Source organism: Oreochromis niloticus, linkage group LG11 (genome assembly GCF_001858045.2).
Source record: "Oreochromis niloticus isolate F11D_XX linkage group LG11, O_niloticus_UMD_NMBU, whole genome shotgun sequence".
Taxonomy (NCBI): domain Eukaryota; kingdom Metazoa; phylum Chordata; class Actinopteri; order Cichliformes; family Cichlidae; genus Oreochromis; species Oreochromis niloticus.
Window position 1 is genome coordinate 1,406,051 of NC_031976.2, and position 17,368 is coordinate 1,423,418.

General features: G+C 43.2%; 1 protein-coding gene across 1 annotated transcript; it reads left to right on the top strand.

Annotated features, from left to right (window-relative positions):
* Positions 1-6: 6 nt before the first annotated feature.
* Positions 7-17,039, top strand: preb (prolactin regulatory element binding). Its single transcript, XM_003454855.4, has 11 exons — positions 7-356; positions 1,775-1,876; positions 2,919-3,081; positions 3,416-3,611; positions 4,843-5,093; positions 10,433-10,513; positions 13,722-13,849; positions 14,550-14,723; positions 16,189-16,261; positions 16,340-16,499; positions 16,577-17,039. The coding sequence occupies exons 3-11, from the start codon at positions 2,947-2,949 to the stop codon at positions 16,669-16,671; spliced, it is 1,293 nt and encodes a 430-aa protein (XP_003454903.1). The 5' UTR covers positions 7-356; positions 1,775-1,876; positions 2,919-2,946; the 3' UTR covers positions 16,672-17,039.
* The last annotated feature ends 329 nt before the right edge of the window (positions 17,040-17,368 follow it).

The window sequence follows — 17,368 nt, forward strand, 5'->3', positions numbered from 1 at the left end:
CTCTGATCAGCTGTTCTGGAGCAGGAAGCTCGGAGTTGTTCAACTTAGAATTTAGTTTTAAACTCAGTTTGTTGAACCTACTTCTTGGAATCAAGCCCCGGTCAACACACGACACCAGATGGTGGCGATGATGCACCGTTCGCTGTTTGCAAACCGCCATTTCTTCCTTTAAGAGAAAGAAGAAGAAATCTTAACGCCTGGTTAGCTGCTGACGTGTATGTGCGGGGAAGTGTCAGTGGATATTTCTGCAGCTATCGCTTAGTTCTTTCCGTGACAGTTCAAAATGAAATCATTAGATTGAGCTCGTACCTCGATGGTAAAATAAGAGCCGAGGATAGCGACGACTATCAGCACAGGTAGGTGTTCAAAATTTCAATCACTGAGAGGCTAGCCGGCAGAGCTAAAGTGCTAATTGTAGCAAATACAGCCGAATCGTATACATTAGCAAACCTTAGCTGTTTAAATACACCATTAACATGGCTCTGAATCCGTCGCTGCCACCGTTTCCTTTCACATCATGCTAGAGGTTTTTCATTCAGTCACTTACTGCTGGCGCTGCTCTGTTAAAGCATAAAGTCTGCTGTTTCAGTCCTGTGACAGACTGGCTTCTCAGTCATTCACGTTACAATAGTCTTAGGAGCTTGAAAGGAAGGTAACTGCACTTTTTTCAGGGTTTTTCTTTTTCTTTTTTGACGACATTTCGCCTCTTTCGTTTGATCTCTCCTTCGTTTCCCTTAAAACTGAAGAAACTGAAGAGACGAAACGTGTTTAAAAATCACATTTACCTTCTTTTCAAGTTTATATATGGGACTGAGTAGCTTCGTCAGTCCGACACGCCAGCATACATCGTCAGCTGCTTCAAGAAACACGATTACTGCAGTAACACAAAATCTAAAATGACCTGCAGAAACTTGTAATGCATAAAGAAAGAGTAAATCAGCCATGCAGCTTTTATTCCAATGAATAGAGTGGCTTTTATACAGTACTTTATTTAGTACTCTTTAAGCATTTCAGCTGCGTAAAATTCTTGGCCTTTTAAATTGGACGTGAAACACTACATATATTAAGTGTAATTTACACCATAGAGCCTTACACACAAAAGTCACAGATTTAACACTGTCAGGGACGCAAGATTTAAAAAGATCCATCAGCATCGCTACAGGAGGAAAAAAAATGCTACACAACATTGTCCTTGATTGTTTGGGATGTACCCCCCAACCAACCAAAAAACGCAGAGGAGCAAGTCTCGACTTCAGCTCGTTGTCTGACAAACAACTGGACAACAAACAGCCTCCACATACTCCTCTACAGACGCAGACAGTGTTAAATATGACATGTTTTAGAGCAGGGCTACAGTGTGTATATTAGGCTAATGCATGTAGTGTTTATGATACTGTTTATTCTCCCCTGTAATGTCCACCTGAGGGTAATATCTTGTACTCTTGAAAAAGTATCTGAGATAGTTCACTTTAACCTGATGTGCAGGTCTTGGGACCGTGGGAGGAAGCTGGAGCATCAGGAGAAAACCCACACAGAGAACATGCAGATTCCTTTCATAAGAACCGTTCTAACCCAGCACCCAGTTATTCAAAATGAACATTCACGCAAAACTTGTGTGTGTGCGCATGCTTCTGTTTCACACTTGACCTGTAATGGTTTGTCCATCAGTCTGCTGAGATGTTTTTCAGCCCGTTGTGTCTAGTGTTATCACAAAAACCCCTCAAACTTCTCCTACTGTTGTATTAATATCTAAATGCTGTTTTTGCCTCCTCAGGGTAACACAACGCGTCACACAGCACTGCTGCACACAGCTGCTGCCCTCACCAGCAGCTGAACAGCAACACACAGAACATCACTTTATGAGGACTTTCCAGAGGTTAGAAAGTTCCTGTTTAAACCTGAATTTTTTGCACTTATATTAGACGACTTGAAAATAGTTATAATAATACGAGCCAGAAGAAAGAGCACATTTGAGAAGCTTAAACTGATAATGGTTAGTCTTTTACTAGAAATATAACCTCTTCAAAAAAACCAATAAGGGAACACTTGATCATCACGGTATAACGTATAGTCGGTTTCACTTCAACTCTGGTGCAAATAAAAGTGCCAACAGGTGTGCTTTTGCAACAAGACAAAAGCGACACTAAATCTTTTTTACCCACTAAAGTGCTCGGCGTAGCGGCCCGGAGCTCTGTTATACTGTGGAGTAAAAGTAAAAATAGATGCAGCATATGTGAGAGAAAGGGAGAGATATAGACTCTGCAGCACTGTTCCTGAAATCATCATTAAAACCTTTACTGGGAAAAAGCCAGCCTTAAACTCAGGAGTGAAGACAGGCAAACTTGGTAGCTGCTGTTTGTTTTACACAGTGAAATTACACAGCTCCGATTTTACATCTGATACCTGCAGCAGACAGGGGCGAGTTTAAAGGGGGGCATGGGGTGTACTACACTATGTTAATTTCAAGGCTTTCTGAACATGTTTCAACTTGAAAGTGAAATAATATAAAATACTACATTAATATTTAAAAATAAAAGCTTTCTTTTTCACAAGCCAGTAAAAATATACATGGGCCATTAAGCTCTGAGCCTGAGGGTTGTAAGGTTGGACCCTGAATTATTATTAATATGAATTAATGTCTACACCATCATAACGTCTGTTTTCAGCAGCGTCTTATTAACGTCAGATAGCCTTCCAAGAAGACAGTAAAGGCCATTATTTTATGCCGTTTGGCTCATTATATCATTTAGTTGTATTGGGAATTGAAGTTGCTGGACTAGATGTGTTTAAGATGGTTAATGTTTGTACTGCTTAATAAAGTTCAGGGATGCCATCGGCATCCGCACAGTGTAACCTCTGTAGCTCCAGCAGAGGGAGGACAGATGACATCACAGATAAACTTACTCTGTTTTCCACAGGTGTGTCTTGACGGGTTTATGAGGAACAATGGGGAAGAAGAAGGTTCCAGATTTGTACAGAGCCCCCTTCCCCTTGTACTCTGTGAAAGTGGACCCTGACACAGGGCTGGTGATCATAGCAGGAGGAGGGGGGGCCTCCAAGACGGGCATAAAGAACGCTGTGGTCAGTACTGAAGATGGGTTTTGTACTTATTAAATAGTTGCTTCAGTGCAGTACTAAGTGTCGCTGTATCACTGTCCTAATGAGGCTCAATTATGTGATATAATAATGTATACCAGTATGATCACAGACAACATGCTATGGCAGTTTACATGCACACACGAGGTCTTCCTGTCCACTTGTGCTTTTCTTCTGGTATTTCCGGTTGACTCTCTGAAAACATGCTGTAGCAAAAATACTGTTTTGAGTGTGTTTGGTGAGAGTATCCTGATACATGACGTACACTGAGTTTGTATCCATAGTACAACAGTAGCAGACTGATGTTTGTGTTTTACAGCACTTCCTGGATCTGCAGCTCGTTGGGGAATACCAGCACAGTGCCAGTCTGCTTCACTCCCATGATACTGACACACGTGCTACCATGAACATGGCTGTAGGTAAAGGTGTGATTGCTGCAGGACAGGATGGGACCTGCTGTCTGATGCAGTTTAAACAGTGCACGCAGAAAGAAGGCAAAGATGCTAATAAAGATGGTAAGGCATACTGCTACAAGCTGAATATGCTAAAATGACACCTCTTTATTGTGTCTGATTTAATTTAATGTTATATTTACCAAACTCCAGCTTAGAGCTGGGCGATAAAACGATAACGATATGTATTGCGAAATAACTTTTTCTCGATAGAAAAATTAAACTATTGCCATAGGCCTCATCTCTCTTGTCCTCTTAAAAAAGAAAAAAGAAAAAAAAGAACAGCCAATCCAAATTAAGTAGCGCAGAGCCGAACCAATCACAGCCGCAGCGTCGCGTCACGTGACTTGTTACGTGCAGCACAAGCGCCAAGGCGCACATGTGTATTTGTTTTTGCAGCCGTGCAGCCCGGGTAATGAAGGAAAGGAGTTTGCCGACTAGAGAAAAATCAACCGAGAGCGTGAGCGAAGGTTACCGAAGAAAAAACAGATGATGGTTCCAATGCCGGAGAGCTTGTCAAACGGAAGGGCCACAGAAGTTCCGTAGTGTGAAGGTATTTCGGCTATTTCAAGTCTGACAAAAAACAGAGTAGCGCGCACTGTAAATTGTGCCGAAAGCAAGTCTGGATATACAATAAAGCGGTGCATGCTCAATCTCTGACTGAAAGCGCTAATTCGTCATTCGGCTTTTGTCAGACTAAAGTAACTGTTAAAACTGTTTGAAAAGCTAAGCTATACAACAAGGAGAGATTGAGAATTTCCTTTTAGTTCTCAGTTTATTTGATATTGACAAAAGTTAGTCAATTTTGTCTGTTCTTCTGTAAAACGACCTAAGATTTATTTTTAGAATTAATATTTTGTTTCTAAGTGGAATCGACAATTTAGTCTGTTTGTTTTTTCTGTTTTGAAACTTAAACACTTTAGCGGCTGCCTTTTGTGTAGTTTGCAATATTTGCCTTTATTTATCTGAAACTGAAGTCTCATGTTCCTTAAGTACATCTGCCCTGTTGAACTTATTATGGGAAATAAATATTTAAATTAAAACAAGCTGCTGATTATTTCACATTTTACTTGTGAGCAACGGCACATTTAAAACTTACAAATATAGTTATTTGGCTTATATCATGATATATATCGTTATCGCCTGAAATGAAAAAAACATATCGTGATATGAAAAAATCTTATATCGCCCAGCTCTACTCCAGCTACAGCACTGAGCATGAAGAAAAGGGTTTTTTGGTCTGAGACAAAAAACTAAACACCTGTTCAAATATAAAGTGTCCTCTGTGCTGCAGGGAAAAGCAAACAGCAGGGTAATGCCAGGCTACGAGCTGGGAAAGGAGACAAGTGTGGACAGGATGGAGTTACACCATCTGGAAACGTGTCAGATATGAAGGACGAGACGATTCACATCTCTGTGACTGCTTTAGCTGAAGTGCAGTCAGACCTGAACCCTCAGGATCCGCTTCAGAAAGTCGTCAGGTTCAGTCCTGACCAGAGCCTGCTGCTAACTGGAGGCACCGATGGGCACATCAGAGTTTGGGAGGTAAGACTGTCAAGCATTTCCCCTACAGCTGATAAACATATACATTTAGGTCCGCATAGACAGAGACGATGTTTTCTTCTAATTTTGGTTCTGTATATTACCACAATGAAACAACTCATCTGCAGTTGAAGTGCAGACTTTCAGCCTTAATTCAGTATGTGGAACAAAAAGATTGCATAAACTAAAACATTTCTTTCAAAAACACAATCCCGTCACTTCAGGGGCTCAACAGTAATAAATAAACTAATAAATAAAATATTGATTTCTAGTACTTGGTTGAGAACCCTTTGGTGGGAATCACAGCCTGAAGTCTTGAACATGGACATGAGCAGATGTTGGTTTCCTCCTTTCTAATGCTCTGCCAGGTCTTTACTGCAGCAGCTTTGCTGTGTGTTTGCGGGCCTTTCTGACCAAAGTTTAGTCTTTAACAAGTCCAATGCTTAATTGGGTTAAGATCAGGTGACTGATTTGGCCATTTAAGAATATTCCTCTTCTTTGCTTTAATAAACTCCTGGTTTCAGTCGATTCACTCAGTACAACACATAAGTATGGGATATCACTCCCTCACGTCTCCTGGCTGAAGAAACCTTTGTTCACGCCTTTAAGGCAGATGATGTGTGATGACACGCGCACGGCCCCGCCTGCACATATAACTGCTGTCATCACCGTCATCCCTCAGTTCTTACGCTCTTCACCTCTCTGAGAACACCTCTGCTGAGTTGGGCTAGCTAGCTGTTGCTAATTAGCTCCGTTGTCTGCCGACTTGAACTTAGCTTAACTGCCCCTGTTGGTGTTAGCCTTCACCGCGCAGTTGGTGCGTTGGCTGCCTGCGGAGTGCTAATTTCAAGTTTAAATGTGCAGCGTTTTGGAATGGACTCCAAACCGAAGCGAGCAAAGCAGAAATCTTCTGTTCGCCCCTGTCCTCAGAGATGCGGTTTCTCTTTGCACGACAGCGACCAGCACGATGCCTGTCATGTCTGCCTGAGGATCGTCCACGCTAGGAGAGCGTTGATGGAGCCCGAAGCCTGTGCATTTTTTCGCAAGCTCCGGCGCTCAACCCTGGAAAAACGGGTGACGTTTGTGGAAAAAGTGCTGGGACGCTCGGCTGTCGCACGGCATGACCCTCTCCTTTCCGAGTCTGAAGCCCCGGCTTCGTCTGAGTCTGAAGACGAGGATTATCTGGTCGATGTCCACGCAATTAGCTGGGCTGACCACATAGAATATGTTGACGGGTTAGCCGATGACGAGCCGGAACCATGCAGGAGCGCTGACGGGCTTCAGCCTGGGTTGAAGCCCGCCAGCGCTCCCCAGGAAGACGATGACGTGCTGGACATCGGCCTGGACATCCATGGTTTGTTGGAGGATGAGCAGGAGAGCTCATTGTCGGCCCAATGTGCTGCCGCTGCAGCACCGGTCGGCCACGATGACACCTCTCTTTTCTCCCTGTTTCGCCGTGCTGCCGAGAAGCTGCAGGTGGACTGGCCCTCTCTTCCGCCAGCTCAGAAGCCGTCGCGGTTCGCGGGTTTTTTCCTTCAGCATCATGGGACAAACCTCTGTCTACCCGCGTCACTGTGCCCGGCATCTGGACAGCACATGGATTTGGACGGCGCCGAGGAGGCTGACTTAGTTAACCCACCCCCTATCGAGCCGTCTCTGGCTGCTTATCTGGCCCCGTCCCATAACCATGGTGTCGGCAGCCCCACAACTCTACCATCCAAGCACTGCAGATTCTCTGCTTCGCAGCTGGAGAAGATTTATCGGGCTCAGGCCGGCACTGCTCGTGCCATGAGCTCCGTCACCATGCTCCAGACGTACCAGGCAATGTGCCTGGTGGAGCTTGGATCGCTGGGTCCTGATGACAGCCCGCTGGCACCTCTTCTTAACGAGATCAGAGTCGCCACAGAGTACATCCTCCGTGCGTTCCGCTGTGCAGCGTTCTCCGTGGGTGCTGCGGACCGTTGCCATGGGTTACCGGTTGCAGTTCCGGGTCAAGCTGCCTCGTTTCCAGAGAGTCGTAAACACGACTGTCGGCACCGAGGCGGCCAAGATACTCAGGCAGGAAGTAAAGGCGCTATTGCACCAAAGAGCAATACGAGACAAAGACAAAGGTTGGTACAGCCGTTATTTTGTTGTTCCGAAAAAAGGGGGAGGGCTTCGTCCCATCCTCGACCTGCGAGTCTTGAACACATATCTACGAGCGTACAAGTTCAAGATGCTAACACTCAGACAGCTCTTGAATGCAGTCGGCCCGGGAGATTGGTTTGCAACAATCGATCTAACAGATCTTAGCCTACCTAGACGACTGGGCTCTTGTAGCTTGCTCCACAGAGCAGCCGGAGACCAGAGATGGGCCGAGTATCCAAAAATTGTAATCAAGTAAGCGTTCTGCTGTATGGATCACTCTCTGAAGAGCTTTTTGGTCCTTAACACAGCTGTTCCCAAACCAGGATGTGATGTTCTGTGTGAGGATGCTCTCCACAGCGCCTGTATAGAAAATCCTGAGGATCTCTGGAGAGACCCTGAACTTCCTCAGTTGTCGTAGGTGATACAGGCGCTGCCTAGCCTTTTTGGTCTGGACCTGAATGTGGGCAGACCATGTCGGGTCTGAGGAGATGTGGACACCAAGATACTTGAAGGACTGCACCTTTACCACTGGAACTCCATTGATGATAATGGCTTGTAGTCTCTGTGCTGACTCCTTCTGAAGTCCACCACCAGCTCCTTGGTCTTGCCAACGTTCAGCTGGAGATGGTTGTCCTGGCACCATGATGCCAGATTCTTCACTTTGTCCATGTAGGCCGCCTCATCGTTGTTGGAGATGGCGCCCAACACCACTGTGTCGTCAGCAAACTTCACAATGGTATTGGAGCCGTGGGTGGCCACACAGTCTGAAGTGTAGAGGGAGTAGAGCAGTGGCGAGAGGACACATCCCTGTGGTGCTCCTGTGTTGATGGTGATGCTGTTAGAGACGCATCTACCCACCCTCACCACCTGAGTTCTGCCAGTGAGGAAGTCCAGCACCCATGCACACAGACGGCTGTTGAGTCCCAGATCCCTCAGCTTTGTGAACAGTCTGCTGGGCACTATTGTGTTAAACGCTGAACTGTAATCAACAAACAGTATTCTCACATAGTTACCCTGTTTCTTGTCCACGTGGCTGAGGGTGGTGTGCAGGACGTGGGCGATGGCGTCGAGCAGCTGCTGGAAAGAGTAGAAATGCTCCTGGCATCACACCACTTTCTGTTTACCATGAAACACACTCCTCCACCTTTGGTTTTGTTTGACTCTGCCGTTCTGTCCGCGCGGAGCACAAAGAATGAATCCGACGGAGTTGCGGCCTGGTCCGGCACGGTGGGGGTCAGCCATGTCTCCGTGAAGCACAGAATGTTGCAGTCCCTCATGTCACGTTGGAAGGTGACTCTTGCTCTTAGGTCATCGAGCTTGTTCTCCAGTGATTGTACGTTGGCCAGTAGGATACTGGGCAGTGGTGCGCGATGAACCTGCTGTCTCAGTCTGTTCCGAACGCCAACACGTTTCCCCCGGCGCTTCTTTGTTCTACGCCTCGGATGAGCGGCCCATTCTTTGTTGTTCTCTGCGCCGCGTAGAATCTTTGGCGGTCAGGATGGGTCGGGTTTAAAAGTGTCCAAGAATAAATGTGCAACCTTGTCACCGATGTTTACAAGTGATCTGCTGTCGTAGACTATAAGACTAGAGGATTTTGGAATGTAAACCAGTGCAAAAAATAAGTAAAAAAACTAAAAACGTGCATAGTCGGAGCGGAGCGGTCAGGAAGGCGTCTGGACGTGGCCGCGCCATCTTACCAACGTAACTATTTGGTTTGTTTGCCTGTGTGTTTTGGGTCATTGTCCATATGTGTTATGAAACGCCACCCCAATCAATTTGACTGGAGTTAGCTGCATTTGAGCAGACAGTTTGTGTCTGAACACGTCAGAATTTGTTTGGCTGCTTCTGTCCTGTGTCACATCTATAAACACTAGTGTCGCAGTGCCACTGGCAGCACTCCTAAGCCATCACACCGTCTCCATGGCTTTGGATCATGAGCTGTTCCACACCTTCTCCATGCTTTTTTTCTTGCCATCGTTTTGGTAGAGGTGGATGTTGGTTTCATCTGTCCAAAGAATATTTTTCCAGAACTGTGCTGGCTTTTTAGATGTGCTTTCTTTTGTTTTGTTTTCTTTTTTAGCAAACTCCAATCTGGATTTTTTTGTTCTTGAGACTTATGAGCGGCCTGCACCTTGCAGTAAGCTCTCTGTATTTACTTTCATGCAGTCTTCTCTTATGGTAGACTTGGATACGCCTACTTCCTGGAGAAGGTTGCTTACTTGGTTGTGAAGGGGTTTCTCATCACCATGGAGATGATTCTGCGATCATCCACCACTGTTTCCGTGGACGTCCAGGTCTTTTTGAGTTGCTGAATTCACCAGTGCTTTCTTTCTTTCTCAGGATGCACCAAACTGTAGATTTCGCCGCTCCTAACAGTGTGGTAGTTTCTTCAGTGGGTCTTTTCTGTTTACACAGTTTAAGGATGGCTTGTTTCACCAGCCTGTCTGTTCACAGCAAAATCTTCCAAATGCAAGCACCACTCCTCAAATCAATTCCAGGTCTTTTATCTGCTTGATAATGACAGAACAAAGGAACTGCCCACACCTGCCCATGAAATGGCCTTCGTCAGTTGTCCAATTACTTTTTGGCACATGTTAAGGAGCTGAAACTCCTAAACCCGTCATCCAGTTTAAATGTGGATAACCTAAAATGATAGCGATAGGAGAGTCTACACACTATGTCCATATTCACACACTATATTCCATACGCTATGTAACTATAACTGGAATGTTTCAGTAAACAGGTAAAATAAGTATTAATCACATCTGCAATTTTCTAAGTACGTATATTTCTAAAGGTGTTACTGACGTGTAATTCTCAGCAGATGTTGGTAACAGCCCATCCAATCCATGCATGCAAAGAAGTCAAGCATAGATCTCTGTAAATTATGTTTAATAATGAGAAATGGAACATTTTAGACCTGCCTTTCCTTAATGTTTTTTGAAAAGTCATGAAGCCAGCTGAAATCTATCAGTCATTAGAAGGCAATCACTTAGTGCACGCCTTGTTGTTGTTGTCGGCAGCAGTGGTTACTGAAGGTAAACATGAGCATTGGGGTCATAATCTGCAAGTGACAGGAACGTGATTTCACTATAAACCGTAATAACATATTTATTCTGTTATTTAGTGTAGTGAGATGTTGTAAAAAGGTGGTGTATTTGTCCTGCAGTGGAAGAATAAAACGATGTGTCTTCACCTGGTATGTCCTGTTTCAGTTTCCTTCCCTGAAGAAAAAGTTTGACTTCAAAGCACATGAAGGAGAGATCGAAGACTTGGATATAAGTCCTGGGAACAAGGTCAGTGTCAATATTTAATAACAGAATTTGCACCACTGGCTACTTAATCAGATACACCTGTTCATCTGTTCATTAATGCAAATATCTTATCAGCCAATCACATGGGAGCAAGCCAATTCAGTTTTATTTATATAGCACCAAATCACAACAACAGTATCAAATCGCTGTATATTGGAAGGTAAAGACCTTACAATAATACAAAGAAAACCAAGAAAACCCCAACAGTCATATGAACCCCTATGAGCAAGCGTTGTCCTTTTTAACAGGAAAATACCTCCCGCAGCTGTGAAAGAAAGTCAGAGGTTAATAATGACTAATAACTGAATGCAGAGTGATTTATAACCACATAGTGAGTCAAAAAGGTGACTGAAGAAGAAATACCCAGTGCATCATGGGAATCCCCGGCAGCCTACGTCTATTGCACCATAACTAAGGGAGGATTCAGGGTCACCTGGTCCAGCCCTAACTATATGCTTTAGCAAAAAGGAAAGTTTGAAGCCTAATCTTGAAAGTAGAGATAGTGTCTGTCTCCTGAATCCAAACTGGAAGCTGGTTCCACAGAAGAGGGGCCTGAAAACTGAAGGCTCTGCCTCCCATTCTACTTTTAAATACTCTAGGAACAACAAGTAGGCCTGCAGTGTGAGAGCGAAGTGCTCTAATAGGGTGATATGGTACTACAAGGTCATTAAGATAAGATGGGCCTGATTATTTAAGACCTTGGGGAGGATTTTAAATTTGCGCCAATGAAGAGAAATCTGCTCTCTCTTTCTAGTCCCTGCCAGTACTCTTGCTGCAGCATTTTGGATTAACTGAAGGCTTTTTCAGAACTAAAGAAGCTTCTCGGATGAGAGGTGAAACGTCTTCAAGCCACTTAAAGAAGCCCAGACGCTTTTCTTTCCAAGCTCCTTAGATTATGATGACCTGGATGACTGAGAACGCATGATCTGATATCCTCGTGTTGGTGTTGTTCCCACATCATCATAATAAATGTTGTTCCAGGTTCAACATTGCAAGTGACCAATCACATTGTTGTGACATAATACTTTTGCAAGCCAAGCGATTCATTCATTTATGAAATTCCAATGTCGCAAGGACAATATGTATAATGCTTACCGTTTATTAAAGAACAGTACTGAAATGCAAAGAATTCAAATTGCTGGATCGGTGGACAGAGGCGGTTTCTCGCAAGTTAAGTAGATTTTTTGTTTAAGGCGTTTTTTTCCGAAGTCGCAAAAGTATGATGTCACAACAATGTGATTGGTCACTTGCAATGTTGAACCTGAAACAACATTTATTATGATGATGTGGGAACAACACCAACACAAGGATATCAGATCATCCGACTGAGAACCTTCACAGACATATTGCTTTTCAGCGAGTTTTCAGGACATCCTGATAATAAAGAATGACAGTAGTCCAGCCTGGAAGTAATAAATGCATGAACTAGTTTTTCAGCGTCACTCTGAGACAGGATGTTTCTAATTTTAGAGATGTTGCACAAATGGAAGAAAGCAGTCTTACATATTTGTTTAATATGTGCATTGAAGGACATGTCCTGGTCAAAAATGACTCCAAGGTTCCTCACAGTGTTACTGGAGGCCAAGGTAATGCCATCCAGAGTAAGAATCTGCTTAGATACCATATTTCTAAGATTTTCAGGGCCGAGTACAATAACCTCAGTTTGATCTGAATTAAGAAGCAGAAAGTTAGCGGCCATCCAGGTCTTTATGTCTTTAAGACATTCCTGCAGTTTAACTAATTGGTGTGTGTTACCTGGCTGCATGGATAGATAGAGCTGCGTGTCATCTGCATAGCAGTGAAAATTTATGCTATGTCTTCTAATGATGCTGCCTAAGGGAAGCATGTATAATGTAAACAGAATTGGTCCTAGCACTGAACCCTGTGGAACACCATAATTGACCTTAGTGTGTGAAGAGGACTCTCCATTTACATGCACAAATTGGAGTCTATTAGATAGATATGATACAAACCACTGCAGTGCAGTACCTGTAATACCTACAGCATGTTCTAATCGCTCTAATAGGATATTATGATCAACAGTATCGAACGCAGCACTGAGGTCTAGCAGGACAAGCACAGAGATGAGTCCACTGTCAGAGGCCATAAGAAGATCATTTGTAACCTTCACTAAAGCTGTTTCTGTGCTGTGATGAGCTCTGAAACCTGACTGAAACTCTTCAAATAAGCCATTCCTCTGCAGATGATCTGTTAGCTGTTTGACAACTACTCTTTCAAGGATGTTTGATATGAAAGGAAGGTTGGAGATTGGCCTATAATTAGCTAAGACAGCTGGGTCTAGAGATGCTTTTTGAGTAAAGGTTTAACTACAGCCAGCTTGAAGGCCTGTGGTACATAGGTTATTTTCTTCAATCAGTGACGAATAGTAAGATGTTCTGGCTTTACGGAGGGCTTTTTTTAAAAATACGAGCAAAGAAGTAAAATTATTCAAAAGATAATTAACCTTTGTAGGAGTAGCGTTCAGGTAGCTGCTCAGCTGCTAAAGAAATGTGATTTTGATTTTGGCGTTGTTGTTGATGTCAGGATTTGAAAATAGAACAAATTGCTGGTTTACTGGGATTTTCCTGCTCAACTATCTCTCGGGTTAGAGAGACTGATCTGAAAAAGAGAAAATATCTCGTGAACGGCAGCTCCCTGTCAGAGGAGAATGGTTTAACCTTCGAGTAGACGGTCTACAGCAGCACACTGGACTACACTTCTACAATTGCTGTTACCAAAATTGGACAACAGAACACTGAAAAATCATCTAATTCAAAAGTACTTTTTCTACATCTGAGTGCTTTTTGTCTAATACACACACACATTAAGACTCTGAGTGCATCAGGAGCAACTTGGGGTTCAGTGTCTTGCTCAAGGATACTTTGACAAGCAGACCGGAAAAGCCAGCGATCAAACCACCGACTTTCCGGTCACAGCCACCCTCATGGCCTCCTTAGTCACTAGATTTCTGCAGATGTCAGTCCCTCATGGATGTGCAGCTGACATACAGCATCTGTGTGCTATACTGACAATATAGACCTGAATCTCTGAGGAATGTTTCAAGCACATTGTTGAATCTCTGCCACGAAGAATAGTTGGATGGGGTTCAGGCTCATACCGGCACGGTGTAACTAAGTAGCCAGTTAGTGTAGATTGGTTCATCAGTAACATTCTGTCTGTTGTCATATAGCATCTGGTGACCGTTGGTCGGGACTTTGCCTGCAGTGTATGGAGTGGCAACCAGTTGTCTATGAGTCTTAAATGGCATGAAACCATGTCTCAAATAGATGAGAAGACCTATCGATATTTGGCTTGCAGGTAAAACCAAATCTAGCTTGTTCTTCAATCAAAGAGCATCTTAGTGTTTCATACAGTACAGTGCACCCAGATAGCATTCATGCTTCACTTGGTCCACGTGTTGTTACAGCCTTATTCCAAAAAACACAATATCTCTCAGTGATACAGTGAAACAAAGTTTACTGGAAATTTGTGTAAAACAAAAAAAATAAAAAATGGAACACTTCGATAAGTATTCAGTCTTTGTGATGGAGCTCAGGTGCGTCCTGTTTTCATCACCTTTCAGGTGCATTACTCAAGAAAAGTGATGCAGCATGTTACTTATTTACTCGCTAGAGAAAGTAATTTGTTACACTACTTGTTACATTGCATTGAGATCTAAAAATGGCAGTGCACTGATGCTTGCCGTCCAACCTGATGGAGCTTCACTACGTGTGTCAAGCTTGTAGCATTTAACAGCTGAGCAGGCTGTACTTATGTACCAGTGTTAATTTTAGTCTTTTAGTTTTTAATCAACTTGCAAAGTTTCAAGCAAACTTTTTTCATTTTGTGGAGTTTGGTCTGCAGAACTCGAATGTGTAAAATAAATGGAATCCATTTTGGAATAAGACTAATAAATGAAAAAATGTGGAACAAGGGAAGTGCTGTGAATTTTTCAGGTGCACTGTACAGACGTCTGTCAGTAACAATGACTGCATGATTGTCTGTTCGCCTGTTTCAGGTTTGGAAAGGTTGAAGACCAGAAAGATGCCCTGAGACTTTACACCGTGCAGATCCCCCATAAACGAGACAGAAAACATCCCCCGTGCTACCTCACCAAGTGGGACGGCAGGAGCTTATTGCCCATGCTGACGGCTCCCTGCGGCACTGAGGTCATCTCCAGTCTGGCTGTCAGGTAACAGCTTCATAAATGCTGGCAGCAGATTGGCTGTTGTGTTTGTTGAGACGTGGTATGACTACAGTGTCTAACAAGGTTGCAAATCAAAAGCCCTCACATGGTGTTTCTGATTTCACAGACTTTTTAATCTGATTTAGTGCGACCTAAGCTCTACTCCTACAGAGGCTGATTATCTGGTTTAATGTTGCTACGTCCTCACTGCGTGCGACTCTGAACAAGTCTCAGATCAGAAGTCCTGGGTCTAACTCACAAATGCACAAGTAAATAATCAGTAAGCTGGAGAAGAAATGGCTTCCCACTAATTTAGAGGATTTTCATTTAGCCTGGAGAGAGCGTGAAAATGAGAATAGCTCGTTTTTTCCAGCACTGTATCCATGTCAACAAAGAGGCTCTGCTGACTGTTTTTTTTTTTTTTTTTTTTTTTTTTAACCTTGAATAGTAATGACTTCATCAATAAAGTTTTAACCATTAGACAAAACATGACTCGTAACAATCTCAGACTTCTCACTGTGTACAGCTACTTGCAATATCACTGATATTTATTATTTCGACTCTTTGTTTCTGGTTGAATTTCTGAGTTAACTTCCAGAATCACTTCTTTTACTCTTCACCCTCCGTGTCTGTTTTACTTTGTTCCTACAAGGCTGCTCAATGAAATCCTGCCATTAGCTAATTCTTTGATCTTAAATGTAATCACTCTTTATTAATAATGTATGTATGTACATTTAGGATGCCAATAATTAAGCTATTAGATAAAAAGCCATCTCTAGACCCAGCTGTCTTAGCTAATTATAGGCCAATCTCCAACCTTCCTTTCATATCAAACATCCTTGAAAGAGTAGTTGTCAAACAGCTAACAGATCATCTGCAGAGGAATGGCTTATTTGAAGAGTTTCAGTCAGGTTTCAGAGCTCATCACAGCACAGAAACAGCTTTAGTGAAGGTTACAAATGATCTTCTTATGGCCTGTGACAGGGATCCTTCTCCCACTGAAAACGTCGAGATGAACAGAATCAACCTTTTGGGATCTTAATATTATACATATTTACTAACTGTTACTCTCTAGTTGGGGGATCGAGAAGGTACCTCTGGGTTCGGGCAACAAGGATGTTGGCAGCGTTCTTTAGGTCCTGTGGTTTATGTGGTGATGACTCTTGCTCTGACACGTCCTACAGATGTTTACATTTGGATTTGGGTAGTGTGGAGGCACTGCTCCATCACTGTACTGCTTTAGCCTTAGCTGTCTTTTAGACGTCCCCTTTACTCATTTTCATCACTAAACTGGACCTCTGAACCAAGATGGCAACCACTACAATGCTAAAGTCAAGGTCTTCAGTCACTAACCATTAGCCATGCACATCTTTTAACAAAAGTGATTGGTGGTTCTCTGAAAGCACTTTTGCCTAACATTCAGTTTGGAAAGGGAAGTCGGACTTGAAGCTGTTTGCTTTCTTTCTTGTAGTGACTCCGGAACATTTCTTGGCCTCGGAACTGTGACAGGATCAGTAGCAATCTACATCGCATTCTCCCTACAGGTGACGCGCCACACTTACACATGCATAGATTCAACAAACAGCCATGTTGTTAACTTATAACGCGGTGTTTGTATGCAGAGGCTGTATTATGTACATGAATCACATGGCATCGTGGTGACAGACCTGGCCTTCCTGCCTCACTCCATGAGAGGCAAGAACATCAAGGGGAGCAATGAAACAGCCCTGCTGAGCGTAGCTGTGGACAGTCGCTGCCAACTACACCGTGTTGCCAGAAGAAGTAAGTCTTGCATCATCATTTATTAGACTTGTCTCGTAATCTCAGAGCCTGTTCATCATTTCCTGTGTTCTCTCCAGGATACTTCCCTGTGTGGCTGGTGTTGTTCTTCTGTGGTCTCCTGGTGGTGGGAGTCGTTCTCCTCCTACAGAACCTCTTTCCAGGGTTTATTTAAGTCATACATGTTGCCATGAATGAGCATTTAATCATCTCTCTGCATCAGCGGACCTCAGTTCAGCCTTCATGTGTCCCATCACTGCACCGTTACTAAACCAAACCTGGACGGAGTTAAAGGTTTATCATCGTTTAAAAGACGGGATCTTTATTGGATTGTTTTGTGAGGACTGTAAAAGTTTTTACACACATCGTCTTTTATTAAAAAAGCATTCACAGTAAATGATCCATTGACTTTGAGTAACTTTAAAAAAAGATATTGCTGCTGGTTGGCAGCAGAGACATGAATGATGACAGGAGCTGCTCATTGGTTAAACATGTTTTTGTCTGGATTCAGTTCAATATAAATAAAAATGAATCAAACTGAAATAATGTTTTTCATTGGACGTCTGAATTCAGACATTTGGTCTCCTGTGCGGGCTTGTGTCATGTTGGTAGAAGAATAGCAAATCTGGCTTTATGAACACCAGTCAGTCACCTGAACAGGTTCTTCAGCCTATGGACAACAATAAGAATTAAAAAACAACCTGATTCCATTTGGTTAAATGAAAACTAATCAAGTATGAACAGTTTACTTTGAACAGTCACTGTTGTGAAGCACAATCTCTAAATTTTACAGCAGTTACAGTTTTAAAAACCTGAAGTAACAGATCTATTTGACCACAGTAGAAACATGCTATTAATCTCACTCATCCACC